Source organism: Mytilus trossulus, chromosome 11, assembly GCF_036588685.1.
Source record: "Mytilus trossulus isolate FHL-02 chromosome 11, PNRI_Mtr1.1.1.hap1, whole genome shotgun sequence".
In the NCBI taxonomy this organism is placed as follows: domain Eukaryota; kingdom Metazoa; phylum Mollusca; class Bivalvia; order Mytilida; family Mytilidae; genus Mytilus; species Mytilus trossulus.
In genome coordinates, this window is record NC_086383.1 from 48,283,846 (window position 1) to 48,299,207 (window position 15,362).

At 34.0% G+C, this 15,362-nt stretch overlaps 1 protein-coding gene across 1 annotated transcript; it reads right to left on the bottom strand.

Annotated features, from left to right (window-relative positions):
- Positions 1-377: 377 nt before the first annotated feature.
- On the bottom strand, positions 378-10,451 carry LOC134690430 (cytochrome P450 2U1-like). Its single transcript, XM_063550398.1, has 5 exons — positions 10,337-10,451; positions 8,513-8,578; positions 6,404-6,500; positions 4,249-4,455; positions 378-562 (listed from the first exon to the last, which is right to left on the bottom strand). The coding sequence occupies exons 1-5, from the start codon at positions 10,400-10,402 to the stop codon at positions 378-380; spliced, it is 621 nt and encodes a 206-aa protein (XP_063406468.1). The 5' UTR covers positions 10,403-10,451.
- Positions 10,452-15,362: the final 4,911 nt, after the last annotated feature.

The window sequence follows — 15,362 nt, forward strand, 5'->3', positions numbered from 1 at the left end:
AAAAATAAAGATTGTTTCAATGATACCCACATGATAAAAAACATGTATGGTCAGCTCGTACTAGACCGTACGCGTATACTCATACGGTCCGACCGTACGCGTATGGTCGGACCGTATGAGTATACGTATACAGTCTGGACCGTACGCGTACAGTCCAAAAACTCATATGGTCTGGAACATATACAAATTTGTCCGCCATTACGTAAAATCACACAGGTTCCCGAAAACATAATAATTCAAAATATGATTGTTGCTTGGCATCAAAAGGTGTTTCGGAGTAGATCTAACGTTATACGGAGGCAAGATACAGCTAAATACCAAAAGTGTAAATACGTTTATTAACAAAGTTTGCAGAATGATCAATCGATATATAATGGCTAATTACGGATAACGAATTTCATTTCAAAAGGTGGTGGTTCTAGTGTTACGAACGTCTGCTTTCCTTCTGTAGACAAATTTTGATCAGGGTTAGCCTTTATCAGGTCAAATCGTTGAAGTAATGAAACAAAAAATAAAAACAATTCTGCTTCACCTAAATGTTTTCCAACACACTGACGGGGTCCTAGAAATATAGGAAGAAACAAGAGCACGTTATATGATATATGACTCTTAGTTATTTTTTTAACTACTCATGGACTTGTTTTTATAACCAAATGATATCTTAGACAAATAGAGAACATGTTGGCAATCAGTTTCGAAAACATGATAGGTATGATGTATTGGAAGTATCGTAGCAATAATGATTAAAATAAAAAATTATGCTACACGGTTCAAACAGAAACCATACAATCTTCAGATTGTTGTATCCTATCAAAGTTCTGAAGATAATTAATAGTTTAACACGACGGGTGTCACATCTGGAACAGGATCTTCTTGCCATTTCGAAGGACCTGGGATCGCCCCAAGTTCTTGGCGGGGTTTGTGTTGCTCCATCTTTAGTTTTCGGTGTTGTTTCTTGTGTACTATTAACTGTCTGTTTGTCTTTTTTCATTTTTAGCCATCGCGTTGTCAGTTTATTTTCTATTTATGAGTTCTTCTGTTCCTCTGATACTTTCGCCCCTTTTTGAATAACCATTATATAAATGGTTTTACCAGTAATAGTTTTTTAATTGAAATTATGAATTCACTTAATTGTAAATGCATGCATGCAAGGATTGTGCCTGATATTCATATGATGAAATCATAATCTTTCAATCAGTTTAATTGAAGTCTGAAGCTGGCATGTCAGTTAACTGCTAGTAGTCTGTTGTTATTTATGTAAAATTGTCATTTTGTTTATTTTCTTTGGTTACATCTTTTGACATCAGACTCGGACTTCTCTTGAATTGAATTGAAAATGTACGTATTGTTATGCGTTTACTTTTCTTTGGCTAGAAGTATAGGGGAGGGTTGAGATCTCATAAACATGTTTAACCCCGCCGCATTTTTGCGCCTGTCCCAAGGCAGGAGCCTCTGGTCTTTGTTAGTCTTGTATTACTAGGTCTTTCCACTTTTCGTGGAAAGACCTATTGTTTTCTTCTGATTATTTTTTTTTCTTCTGCCGTCTGAGATGCTTTTTTGTTTTACAACATATCGAATGGATGTTTGGCCAATGACGTTGTTCAGTAATGGAGGTTTTAAAACTCACCCTGAGTTATCTCCCCGCGTCCCCTTTCTCTTGTTATTGCTATATCTCTAAAACCGTATAAGATTTTTACAAACTGTTTTCATCAAATTGTTCGTCTACTCTTAAGAATGATTTGTTTTATTTGACTGAGGTGATCAGAAGACATAAGACATCTTATGGGAGTTATTTCCCTTTGAAAATTTAAAATAAACGATATGTTGTGTTATTTCATACGGTATAAGTTGTAGAGGCCTACAGTCTTTTGATATGAAGTCCTTGGTCCATATTAAGTAAATTGAGGTAAAGGTCAAAGGTCAAGGTCATGTTATAAATTTAGAATTTTGCTTGTTATCGTTATTCAAAAGAAACTGTAACAGTTAATGATATGATATGTTTGCAAATTCATTGTTTACAATAAGCCGCAACTTCAACTTATTCAGTCGAAGTGTTTTGGTTAACCCTTATAGGAGTTTTCTCCCCTTATGTATTTGAAATCATTATTTCTCCACAACCATACAGGTATTTGACCGCGGACCTTCTAATTTGAGTTCACTGAACCATTACCTTGAAATTGAGGTCAAGGTCAAAGGTCAAGGTCATGTTATAAATTTTGAATTTTGCTTGTTATCGTTATTCAAAAGAAACTGTTACAGTTAATGATATGATGTGTTTGCCAAATTACTGTTTACAATAAGGCGCAACTTCAACCTATTTAAGTCGAAGTGTTTGGTTAACCCTTTTGGGAGTTTTCTCCCCTTTTGTATTTGAAATCATTATTTCTCCACAACCATACAAGTGATTGATCTTGTGTCTTTTGATTTGAGATCACTGACCTATGACCTTGAAATCGAGGTCAAGGTCAAAGGTCTCTACAACCATACAAGTGATTTACCTGGGGCCTTCCTATTTGAGTTTACTGACCTATGACCTAGAATTTTAGGTCAATGTTGAAGGTCAAGGTCATATTCTAAATTTTGGAATTTGCTTGTTATCTATATTCAAAAGAAACTGTAACAGTTAATGATACGATGTGTTTGCCAAATTACTGTTTACGACAAGGGGCAACTTCAATCCATTTAAGTCGAAGTGTTTTGGTCAACCGTTTTAGGAGTTTTCTCCCCTTTTGTATTTGAAATCGATATTTCTCTACAATCATACAAGTGATTGATCTGGTGTCTTTTGATTTGAGATCACTGACCTATGACCTTGAAATTGAGGTCAAGGTCAAAGGTCAACTTGACGTTCTATATTATGACCTTTGCTTAAAATTTGTTTTTTATTTATTATTAAACAATTAAGTCTTCTGCATATACCTATTAATCTTATTTCTCTATATCAGTTGAGGTACCAAATAACATCAACAAGGAGTGACCCTTTCTAACATCTTTTTTTAAATTTTATTCTAATTATCGAGGTGGAAAGACCTTCAATTGTTCTCTGAAGAATTGGTTTTTAATTTTAATTTTAGTTTCTTGTGTACAATTTGGAAATTAGTATGGCGTTCATTGTCACTGAACTAGTATATCTATAATACTAAAATTACGAGGTCCAATTTGTCAGCCGTCATCACGTAAAAACGACGAATCAAAGAATTCAACTTTATATATAACTAATATAGTACAAATGTGTAGATTAAAAATTACACCACTCAAGGCCCTTTTGTTTTCCACGTAGTTAATATTGCCAATAATTAAGAAGTTCCGGGTCGAGTCCGATACCGATACCAATAGTATATTCACCTGTTATCTATTACCTTATCTGTACGTTCCGCATCTGACAGGCGCACCAACAAACGGTGTATTCAGGATTAATATGCTATATACACGGGTCATAATCACAGAGTTGACACTACTATATTGTCAAATTGTTACCTTTTGTAGTATTTTAATCAGTAAGACTTTCTAAGATAACAATACGAATACTAAAAATCTGGACTAAAATAAGGCGTTTTCAATTTGTTAGCGGGCATGACGTAAAACAGCGAATCAAAGAATTCAACTTTATTTATAACTAATATAGGACAATGTTGTTGATTAAAAAATACTCCATTCCAGGACCTTTTGTTTTCCAAATAATTAATATTACCAATAATGGATAAGTTCCAGTTCGACGGGTTCAAACAGAAAGATTTGAAAGCAGAGAAAACTGTGTATCTTATAATCGGCATGACTTTACTAAAATAAGGCTTGCGCATAGTTTTATACTATAATTCAATCACGGACCCGCGATACCACGGGTGTGTTCTAGTATTTGTTTATAGGGGCCAGCTGAAGGACGACTCCGGGTGCGGGAATTTCTCGCTACATTGAAGACCTGTTGGTGGCCTTCTGCTGTTGTTTTTTTCTATGGTCGGGTTGTTGTCTCTTTAATACATTCCCTATTTCCATTCTCAATTTTATCTTAAGTTTCGCATTTTTTTTCTTCTTTCATAAAATGGTCTATCAGTTGTATTTGTTTCACTTGAATAAATAGTTTTTATATACTTGTATATCTTCAATATTGATTATATTATAATGACATAAAAAGCAGGAAAAATATTACAAAAATCGAGGACAAAATATTTTAAAATACGTTGTATGTCACTATGAAATAAATAAAAATTTAAAATATGATGGTTATCATCTAAATGACAAATAACAAACCGAGTGAAAACGGACAGAAACTTTTTCTTCTAAGAAAATGACCCTTGTCATCAAGAAATCTTTCAGGACGGAACATTGCTGGTTCGTTCCATACAGTAGGATCAACATGTACAGACATCAAGTCGCACAGAAGTATACTCTTCTTAGGGATTAATTTACCCTCAATATAAATGTCTTCTAGCGTAGAATGGGGAACTGCCATCGGAGCTACAATGTACATATAATCATGACAAGTTCCGAACGGAAAAGGAAATATTTTCACTAAGATGGCTGTATAACATATACCAATGATTTTTCTTAAAATGTTTAAAGACCATATGAAATAAAAGGTTAATATACTACTACATTGTAACTTTGTTTCGCAGTGTTGTTGTCTCATATAAAACAGCCATTACCAGACATTTTTTTTCAAATGCCAATTTTGTTTATTACGACTTGGAAGAGCATATATCTATAGATCAGTGCTCGATAATTTTACACTAATTTTTACTGTTTACCGACATAATCGTTCAAACTATCTTTTTACCGGAAGAGTTTCCGTGGAGTTTAATTTCATAAAACTTGCATAAAGCGCGGGAAACTTTATCACACCAATGAAAAGAACATTACAGGAAACAAATGATCCTCATAGAAACGAAGATGGCGGAATAACAATGGAAAACATTCTGGAAAATGTGAAGGTCAGGATTTTTGCAGTGCCATCACAATTTCAGCTGACGGCGACTATTACGTGAAATGAATCTGAGGGGTATGCAACATGAAATATATATATATGTTCCTGAACCTATGAACTGAAATCTTAGCTGTCCTTTGACCTTTTATGTCCTTTGGTTGTTTTTGTCCTTGATGTTTTGTTGTCACATTGATTTATATATGTATCTTTTAATTTGAATTTTGCCGATTTTCACACATTCTTCCAACTAATCCATCTGTAACTTTAATAAATAAACTTCTACCGTCTTCTTTAACCATCATAAATTGAATATCTGTATAAAATCATATATATATACTCTAAAAGATCTAAATTTTGAATTTTTCAGAAACGTAAGGATCAAACCGGAAAGAGAAAAAGGTTTCAGTTATTTATAGCAAGAACGACAGAATTCTCAACAAGTCTTTATTCTGACGTACAATTGACAGCACAATGAAGAATCAGATGCGGATCCAGGAGTTTAGGTAAGGGGGAGATTGTTGCAAACTTATTCTTTTTAAGATAAATTATCGAAATATTCTTTATATTAGATGTTTGCTACTCTGTTTTAAAATAACAATCTTTTTTTAAAAGACTGACTTAAATTGATAGAGTATAAATCAAGAAAGTAAAAAAAACAGAAAAAAAGAGTGCTTGTTTTCAAGTTATATGGCATCTGAAATTTGGCGGAAAATAAAATCTCTAGATTTTTCGTATAATTAATATTGACACTTTTCCTTTCAAAAATTAACAAGGATTTTATACGTTTTTCAAAGATAACATTTTAACTATATACAATCAAATTCTGGAAAGAAAAGAAGGAATAAAGTTGTTGCAAGTTGACGTAATTTTTGATACTGCCACTAGAGCACTTCTTATCTATAAAAATAAAAGTAAACTTGTACTCATGTACTGTTTTACCTTTTGTTTTACCCCTTATTGAGATGTGGGTTTAGCGCTCAGGAATAATCGGTTTAATCTAGATCAGAGGAATAACAAGTCTTTAATCTATTTTTTTTAAAAAGAGATGTCACAGTGGTAATAAAACAGTGTTTGCATTTATCGAATACTAGAACACATGCAAGAGTTCATCTGGCAGCACAAAGAGGGTCAACATCATTGTCCTCTTCTGAAATTTCAAGAGGATTAAAACTGTGTCGGAAACAATCTCGAGATGTTCCAAAAGGAGTGTGATACGAGGATTGCAATTGATAACAGTCATAAAGCAGCGGTATTGATACTGTTACTTGACAAATGAATGGAAATAACACTTTATTAATGTGAAACGTTCGTATCGCTTTTTTTTTTTAGGTTAACCCTCATCAGGAAGGCTCATACCATCGAAAACCGAAAGCCCATGTGAAGGGCTGAATAATCAAAGGGGAGGTAAAAGCCAAACTCACTAAAATGAACTAATCCCTAAACGAAATGTATTTTTTTTTTATATATTCTATATTTTAATACTTGTTGTCGCAATTCGTTGTATTTCATGAAGTGTAGCATTGACGTAGGATAGGTCATCTCGGTCTCTAAGGTGTGGTATTCTACTGTCTCCTATTACCTTCAATAGACAAACGAATTTGAATGAAACATGAATGTATTCATAGTATATGGATACCCACTCACTATCAATGTCTATGTTCAGTGGACCGTGACATCGGGGTCAAAACTTTAATTTGGCATTCAAATAAGACAGGTCATATCATAGGGAACTTGGTTATAAAGTTTCAAGTTGATTGGACTTCAACTTCATTAACAACTACATTGATCCAAACTTTAACACGAAGCGGGACAGACGGACGGACGAACAAACGAACAAACGAACAGGGTACATCAAGAGAAGCTTGGAATCTTAATAGTTTTTGTAACAAGCAATATTTGATGAATAAAATAATTATTTTGTTAAAAAAAAAACCAGGACGGACGCACAGACCGAAAAGCATCATGTCCATAGGTGGGTCCCCATAATATATCATTATAAAGTTATCAAGACAAATCTTGCATATCTTAATTCGCAAGACAAATAGAAGTAAACGATGACAAGAGATATTAGACATTATACAAAAACGAAGATCAAAATATTTTATGTCAAGCAAAATTTAATAATTTAAAGCATAATTTAATAATTTGCTTATCCCAGGAATAGATTACCTTGGTCGTATTTGCTTAAACTGTTTGGAATTTTTGGTCTTAAATGCCCTTCAACTTCGTACTTTATTTGGACATTTAAACATTTTTTTATTCGAGCGTCACTGATGAGTCTTATGTAGACGAAATGTTCATATTTATAAATTAACTGTTAACAAAACTGAATTTTTGAAAAACTAAGGCTTTTCTTCCTCAGGAATAGATTACCTTAGCTGTATTTGGTAAAACTTTTACGAATTTTTGATTCTCAATGCTCTTCAACTTCGTACTTTTTTTTTTTACTGTTAAACATGTTTTGTTTCGAGCGTCACTGATGAGTCTTATGTAGACGAAACGCGCGTGTGGTGTAAATATAAAATTTTAATCCTGGTATCTATGATAAGTTTATTTGCAACTACTGGGTCGATGACACTGCTGGTGGAGATTTATTTCCCCGAGGGTATCACCAGCCCAGTAATCAGCACTTTTGTGTTGACTTGAGTTATCATCGATATGTTCATAAATATATATTAACTGTAAATTACTGTTAACAAAACTTAGAATTTTTGAAAAACTAACTTACAGGCTTTTCTACCTCAGGAATAGATTACCTAAGCTGTATTTGGTAAAACTTTTAGGAATTTTTTATCCTCCATGCTCTTCAACTTCGTACTTTATTTGGACTGATAAACATGTTTTAATTCGAGCGTCACTGATGAGTCTTATGTAGACGAAACGCACGTCTGGCGTTAATATACAATGTTTATTCTTGTATCTATGATGAGTTTATCGGCTTTACAACTATTTTGATATGAGCGTCACTGATGCCTATTATGTTTACAGACAGCGCGTCTGGCGTATTAAATTATAATCATTGTACCTTTGATTACCATTATTACGGTTTCAATCATTGGTGGCTATATGCTACACGGCAGTGAGAGGAACACTGAAAGAGACAGAAGTTACTCTGGACATTTAAATTCATAAATCGAGAGAAACTGACAACGCAATGTAAAAAATAACACAAATACGAAATGACAAACCAATTCCAAAACACTATATTGAATCTAAACACAGTGCAACACGACCCCATATAAGTAGGACCGTCACTCATCTCAAATGCTTCACAAGTAGCATCCATCGTATTACAGGGTAATTTTTCTTTGTGATATTCTGCTTATCCTCAGCAATATTAAGGTCTAAGGGTGAATATATTTATCACACACGGTCTCTTCTTTTTATAACAGCTGCTTCAATTGAAACACACATAAGAAAATAAGTTAAAACACAATGATTTGCGTTAAATCCAAAAAGGACCAAAATATACAAAAGTTTGTGTAATAAGCTTCCGTAGGGTGCTATATGGACTTGTAATATCTGCTTTGACAATATCTGCTTATTCTACAATAAAAGAAAGAAATTAACAACAAAACAATATCAACTTACTTCAAGTATCTCTGCTCGACATTTTTGCTGAACATCCGGGAACTTTAACATATATAACATGCACCACTGCAAGGCAACAGATGTTGTGTCGGTTCCAGCAAAATACATGTCAACAATTGTGTTAAAAAGATAATTTTCTGCAAAAAAAATATGGATAAAAAAGTTTAATTAGGGTTTATCTAAGAACAGACAATTAAGAAAAAATACAGGTTCAATATATTTAAGAAATAGTTCATGGAAGCCATAGATTTGTTGGAAATTTATAAATATATATATATATGGAAGTGTTTAATGACTTTGACTGGCTTTTCAGCCCTCGCACTGTCGGCTCGGTGCCGGAAGGCGTTTGTTGAGCTTTAATATATTGTATGCCGTGGGTCAGGAACATGTAGTTGAGGACGCCATATGTAGGCCGCAATCTTGGTTTTGGTGAGTTGTTTTTCTTTGTTTATTATTTTTGTTGTTATTTCTTCACTAACGGCTGCTTTCAGGGCCAGTTTGGTCAGCTTGGCAGCCCGCTCGCCTCGATGATGAAGTACTGGTAGATGAGTCGTGGACGGAGTTCTAAAGATGACAGGAAGCGTTATCAGTACCAAAGCCGTGAGGCAGTGAAATGCAGGTCAATCACCCAACACCTAGGATACAGCCCTCGGACGTTAATCGGCATAACACTCCCCATGATACAATGGTTTTGGAGTGCATGTTAATGCGGGTACGCCAACTACTACGTCTACTGTACGGCATGGATTGGTTTCTGTCATCTTAAGTAGTATGTCGTTGATCATCTAACTGTAAACCCTCATCGAAGATAGTGGGTTAAGAAGAGCTGATCCAGCACGTCCGTTCAGCTGTTATGACTGAGACGTGACTGGATTGAATGTGATTGAATTTATAAATGACCTGATCCGTGATATGCATATTTTCTGATTGCCGCAACACGTTCTTGTGATATTCTTCCGCATGCGTTAACACAATTTTTCGGTACGTGCGCATAGATATATTATCAATGATATTTTACTTATATGTATATATAGACTATCGACAAAACATTTTCAGATTATTAAATTATGTTCTAGACAAAACTATTGTTATCAGTATTCATTGCAGAAACGAATTTGTAACAAACGATAAGGACAGTTATTTTGCACTCGTTAAATGTCCGCGTATGTATCGTGTTTATAGATCCGTTACAAACCCAACACGAAAGTTACTAAATAGAAATATAGGCGACATCAATACATCAGAATGCCCTCTGGGTCATTGCGATGTAAAAATGCTACCTAATGTTAGTTAAAATGTTACCTGATACTAGTTAAAATGCTACCTGATGTTAGTTAAAATGCTACCTGATAATAGTTAAAATGCTACCTGATATTAGTTAAAATGCTACCTATTGTTAGTTAAAATGCTACCTGGTTACATCTTCTGACATCAGACTCGGACTTCTCTTGAATTGAATTTTAAATGAACGTATTGTTATGCGTTTACTTTTCTAAATTGGCTAGAGGAATAGGGTGAGGGTTGAGATATCATAAACATGTTTAACCCCGCCGCATTTTTGCGCCTGTCCCAAGTCAGGAGCCTCTGGTCTTTGTTAGTCTTGTATTATTTTAATTTTGGTTTCTTGTGTACAATTTGGAAATTAGTATGGCGTTCATTATCAAGAACTAGTATATATTTGTTTAGGGGCCAGCTGAAGGACGCCCCCGGGTGCGGGAATTTCTCGTTGCATTGATGACCTGTTGGTGACCTTCTGCTGTTGTTTTTTCTATGGTCGGGTTGTTGTCTCTTTGATACATTCCCCATTTCCATTCTCAATTTTACCTGATATTTTTGAATCCTGTTTTTCTTCCTGGGCAAGGTAAAGATCAAGAAAATTTCTGATAACATAAGGATCGAAAGTTAGTCTTTGTTTATCTATTCGTCTCCGTATATACTCTCTCGTCTCATCGAAACGTTCGACAGCAGTCTGAAGCTGAAAAAGAGGCTTTCGTTTATTTGGTAAAGATAGTCATTACGGAACTGCCGTGTGAAGGTAATCAATGAAGACTTTGTCTAGTTTTTGTTCTACAGATACCCTTAAAACATGATACATGATTTACATATATATTTCATTTTACACTTGTCGTTTTGGGACCCTTTGTAGATTGCTATTTGGTGTGAGCCAAGACTTCGTATTGAAGGCCGTACTTTGACGTATAATGATTTACCTTTCACACATTGTGATTTAGATTAAGAGTTGTCTCATTGGCACTCATGCCACATCTTCTTATTTCTATTTTAAATTAAAAAAAAAACAGTAAATAATCATAGATTGTTAGGTTTGTAAATTTAAACATAAGTGGACAGGCTATGGCATACCCTGTCAACACATATGGTCTCGTTTGTAATGTATTGCGTGCGATTCCTGAAGTTTTGGAGATTTGTTTTCTGTCTTGATTGATATCTTCTAAATGGATTTATGAGATTTGTTTATTATAGTTTATCGAATGATGCGAATGTATACACCAATGGGGTAAGGCATACATAAATCAACAAAATAAGTTTACAAAAATTAAAATACATCATAAAAAAAAATAAAAGAACAAAACAGTATATACATATGTGTCTATCATGCTGTTGTTGAGTCCAACCTCCACAGATTTGAACATCGGTATCACCAGCCCAGTAGCCAGCACTTTTTGTGCTGACATGAATTATCATTGATATGGTTATATTTATACATTAACTGTTAACAAAATTTTGAATTTTTGAAACACTAAGGCTTTTTCTTATCTATGCTAATGTGTTAACGCGTCTTTTCCTATTAAACGCCACGAATGTCCTATGTTAATGATCAGCATTATATGCAGTGCTCACAACATTATATGAAGTGATCACAACATTATATGCAGTGCTCACAGCATATGCAGTGCTCACAACACTATATGAAGTGCTAACAACATTATACGCAGTGGTCCAAACATTATATGCATATAATGATGTGAGCACTGCATTTATTGGTGTGAGCACTGTATATAATGTCGTGATCACTGCATATAATGCTGATCATTAACATAAGGCAGTCATGGCGTTCCATATTTTTCTATCCAATGTGTTGTTCATTGTCTTTACGTCATTAGTATCTTATTCTCCCAGTGTTTTTAGAGGGGTGGTATAAAGGATTAAAACTTATTCGCTTTGTGAGAACTCTACAGTAGGCTGCTTTCACAAATACATTTAAATTCATTAGCGGCAACAGAAATAATGATAAAACATATGAACTACCTGATTAGTAGTACGAAAAACCTCTAAAATTGGGAAGAAATTATCCGTCCTGAAAGGCGAATTTTGCTCTATGATAAACTGCACGTTCTCTAAGAGTCTGATGAAATCTGGATCTTCATGGTCAAATCTAGGAATGTAAAATAAGTTTTTTTATTAATGAAATGCACATTTAAACCCTAGGTTGAAGGCATATACAAACAATAAAATACAAAATACGCACAATGGAAAAATTAACATATTAAGCATGATTTATAAAGTGGTAAAACAGTAATAATTATGCAGGCGTTGTGTCCACTCCACTCAGTGCAAATGACTTTTCAATGAACGGCACAGTAAGCTGCATTATATCAAATGAAGATAGGATGAATTGTAATCTATCTGCTTCAGACAATTTTAAAGAATTCTGGACATATATTATTTATATCTTTTTTAAGCTGATAACGTAGAGATTTATTAATTTTACATTTTTAAGAAAAAGAAGGTTTCATCTTTAACCTCATTTATATTATATTGAAACATATCCTATTTTCTCTTTGAATTTTTTTTTATATCTACCCCTCTCTATTTCCCAAAAATGATCACTTACTCGCATTTTACCTGATAATTTTCTATTTTCAAAACTATTTTTAAAAATATATTTGTCTATTTCATATTTTGTCTTTACTTTACTGTACAAGAATATTTTACTAGTTTCATAAGTCAATTTTTATTTTTCAAAGAAATTATTTTCATTGCTATCTTTTAATTCTTTTTTTAATATTTTTTGAGAATGAACTCTTCTCTTGTTAATAGTTTTGGTCCTGTATTTTATTTATGTCTAATTTATTTGAGTGGGCTATATTTTCTACATATGAGAATCATGAAAATATACCGAGTGTGCTAAGCTATTTAGATAAACAGAACGCATCATATAAATAAAGGGTTATTTTCATCACTGGAAATTCTTGCTAAGTACTTCAATGCTTGTACTTTAATAAAGACATATATGGAATACTGCGCCAGTTCTGCTCAGGCAGTCGATATAGATGCGAATAGATAATATCAAAATATGAAGCTGGTTAATAATATTCATTGATAGATGTAATAAGTATATAGTCCGGCGGCTACAAGCATATTTCAGACGAATTGTGCACATCCTGTTACAAGCATGAACTTTGGCATAGACCTTCCTCAACTATAACTCTTTGATTTCAGATAGGGAGGCATTTGAAAAAAATGTCTCACTTCCGGTAAAATTCAAAATGGCGGACGTCATACTTAAATCAGCCAAATATCGAAGGCTAGCGTGTAAAAATGTGTTATTATCATGCTACTATCATAATATTTGGTACATACCTTTGTTTTTTACTACTTTTGGATAAATTAAATAGATAAGATGTTTTCAGAAACCCCACTTCTGGTTAAAATCCAACATGGCGGACATTGTACTTAAATAAGCTTATTTTTTAGGGAGGGTAATTGAAATGTGTTTTAACGTATTGCTACTATCATTACATTGTGAAGGATTCTTTCTTTGGTGCTTCTGATGGATACAATGTATAAGACATATGTCTTAAAAATTCTTACTTCTTTAAATATCCAAAATAGCGGACATAGAAATATTTTTTTTTATTCAAATATTCAACTTTTTTCAAAATGTGAAGAAAATAATTTTATTTTGTGCTGGTCACTAAACTTTTGGCATAAAGTTATCCCCAAAACCACTTATTCTAGCATGTTGTAAATGTTAAGATATAAAGTTGACACTTCCGGTAAAAATATGACGTAAATTTCAAAGATGAGTCCTCAATCTATTTCTTCGATGTAGAGTTTTGGATAGATTGATTAAAACAAAATAAAATCACCATAATACTAAAAAATATTTAAAGTTACTGCTATTTGGACAAGAATACATTTTTATTCACAGTCACTATGACATGCACACATCGCAGTGCACGGGATACCCGATTTTCCTAGTCTGATTAAATCACTCATTGCCTAGTGCATTTGAAAGGCCATTGATAGATATTCATCCAAAGTCTTTTGCCCTCCCAAACACAATCCATAGTTCGTCTACCCCTATGTGACAGAATAACGAAACAGCAGTGACAGCATCATCATTAACGACTGTTCGAATCATGACTCGTTTAAGTTCGTGTTTGACTGCATCAGACACATGCACCATGATTTTAGTGTCTCTTAATATGAACTTGGTGCTGAACTTGAAATACATCACGTGGTGGATAAGATAGAATATCCTGACCATTTGTTGCTATAACTACCATACGCATCCAAGACTTCATCCACTCGTATTTCAGTTTCAAGGTATTTTATTAAGGTAAGGACATAATACCCAATCAGCATACTCGTTAGGCCGCAATTCACAATCGGAGAGCTGATTTCCAACATTTACAAAGACTGCGGTCTTGTTTCTCACATCGTTAAATTCCAAAAACCACATATTTACTTGCCTTGTTAACCAAATCTGTTTCTTTTTTTTCGATCTTACAACAAAACCACGTATCGTTTTCAATGACATTAAACTTATCAAATCCATATTGTGATGTTGGCTGGTCAATCATCATTCTAAATGCTATAGTCACATCTTCAAACTCCATTAATGTCACCAACGCAGTTCCTTTTCCAGCAAACGTGTTATCTTTTAATGCCTAGTGCATTTGAAAGGTCATTGATTGATATATATCTTATACTTTTTCCCTTCCAAATGCAAACCAAAGTTTGTCTGCCCCTATGTCACGGAATAGCGAAACAGCAATGACATCAGTATCTGTTTGAGTCATGACTCATTTAAGTCTGTGTTTCACCGCATCAGACACATCGATCTTGATTATAGTGTCAGCCTCTTCGTGTAAACATGGTGCTCAACTTGAAACATCATCAAGTGTTGGATAACACTGAACATCCTAAGCATTTGTTGCTTCAACTACCTTATACTCAAAATTGTATTGAGCAAGCTGCTGTGAATGAAAACTTAAAAGTTCTTTCTTACTGTCGTCATCTCTCAGAAAACTTTGCCAATTTTGAGGATGTTTTTAATCCTGGATTCGTCTGTGTATTCCCTTTCCCCTAAATGTTGCTCTTGCTTCTTTTAGCAGCTTTCAAACTACCAGTATTGCCTATGTTCACATCCGACACTACATCCACTGATGTTACAGTTAAAAGTGTTTCCGAACGAGTATGATGATTGGGTATTATGTCCTTACTTTAATAAAATACCTTGAAACTGTAACAAGAGTGGATGAAGTCTTTGATGAGTATGGTAGTTGTAGCAACACATGCTCAGGATATTCTATCTTATCCACCACGTGATGTATTTTAAGTGTAGCACCATGTTCACATAAAGAGACTGACACTTAAATCATGGTGCATGTGTCTGATGCAGTGAAACACGAACTTAAACGAGTCATGATTAACAGTCACTGATGATGCTGTCAATACTATTTCGCTATTCCGTGACATAGGGGCAGACAAACTATGGATTGTGTTTGGGGAGGCAAAAATCTTTGGATTAATATCTATCAATGGCCTTTCAAATGCATAAGGCAGTGAGTGATCACACACACTTATTTCTGACCCATACCTT

Bases quoted from the DNA above. Each gene is read 5' to 3' on its own strand.
- LOC134690430 (XM_063550398.1), bottom strand. From the start codon at position 10,402: ATGTTATCAGAAATTTTCTTGATCTTTACCTTGCCCAGGAAGAAAAAC. The intron at 8,579-10,336 runs GTAAAATTGAGA...GTTGCCTTGCAG, and splicing joins ACAGGATTCAAAAATATCAG to TGGTGCATGTTATATATGTT. The intron at 563-4,248 runs GTTTGTTATTTG...CTATATTTCTAG, and splicing joins TTTCTGTCCGTTTTCACTCG to GACCCCGTCAGTGTGTTGGA.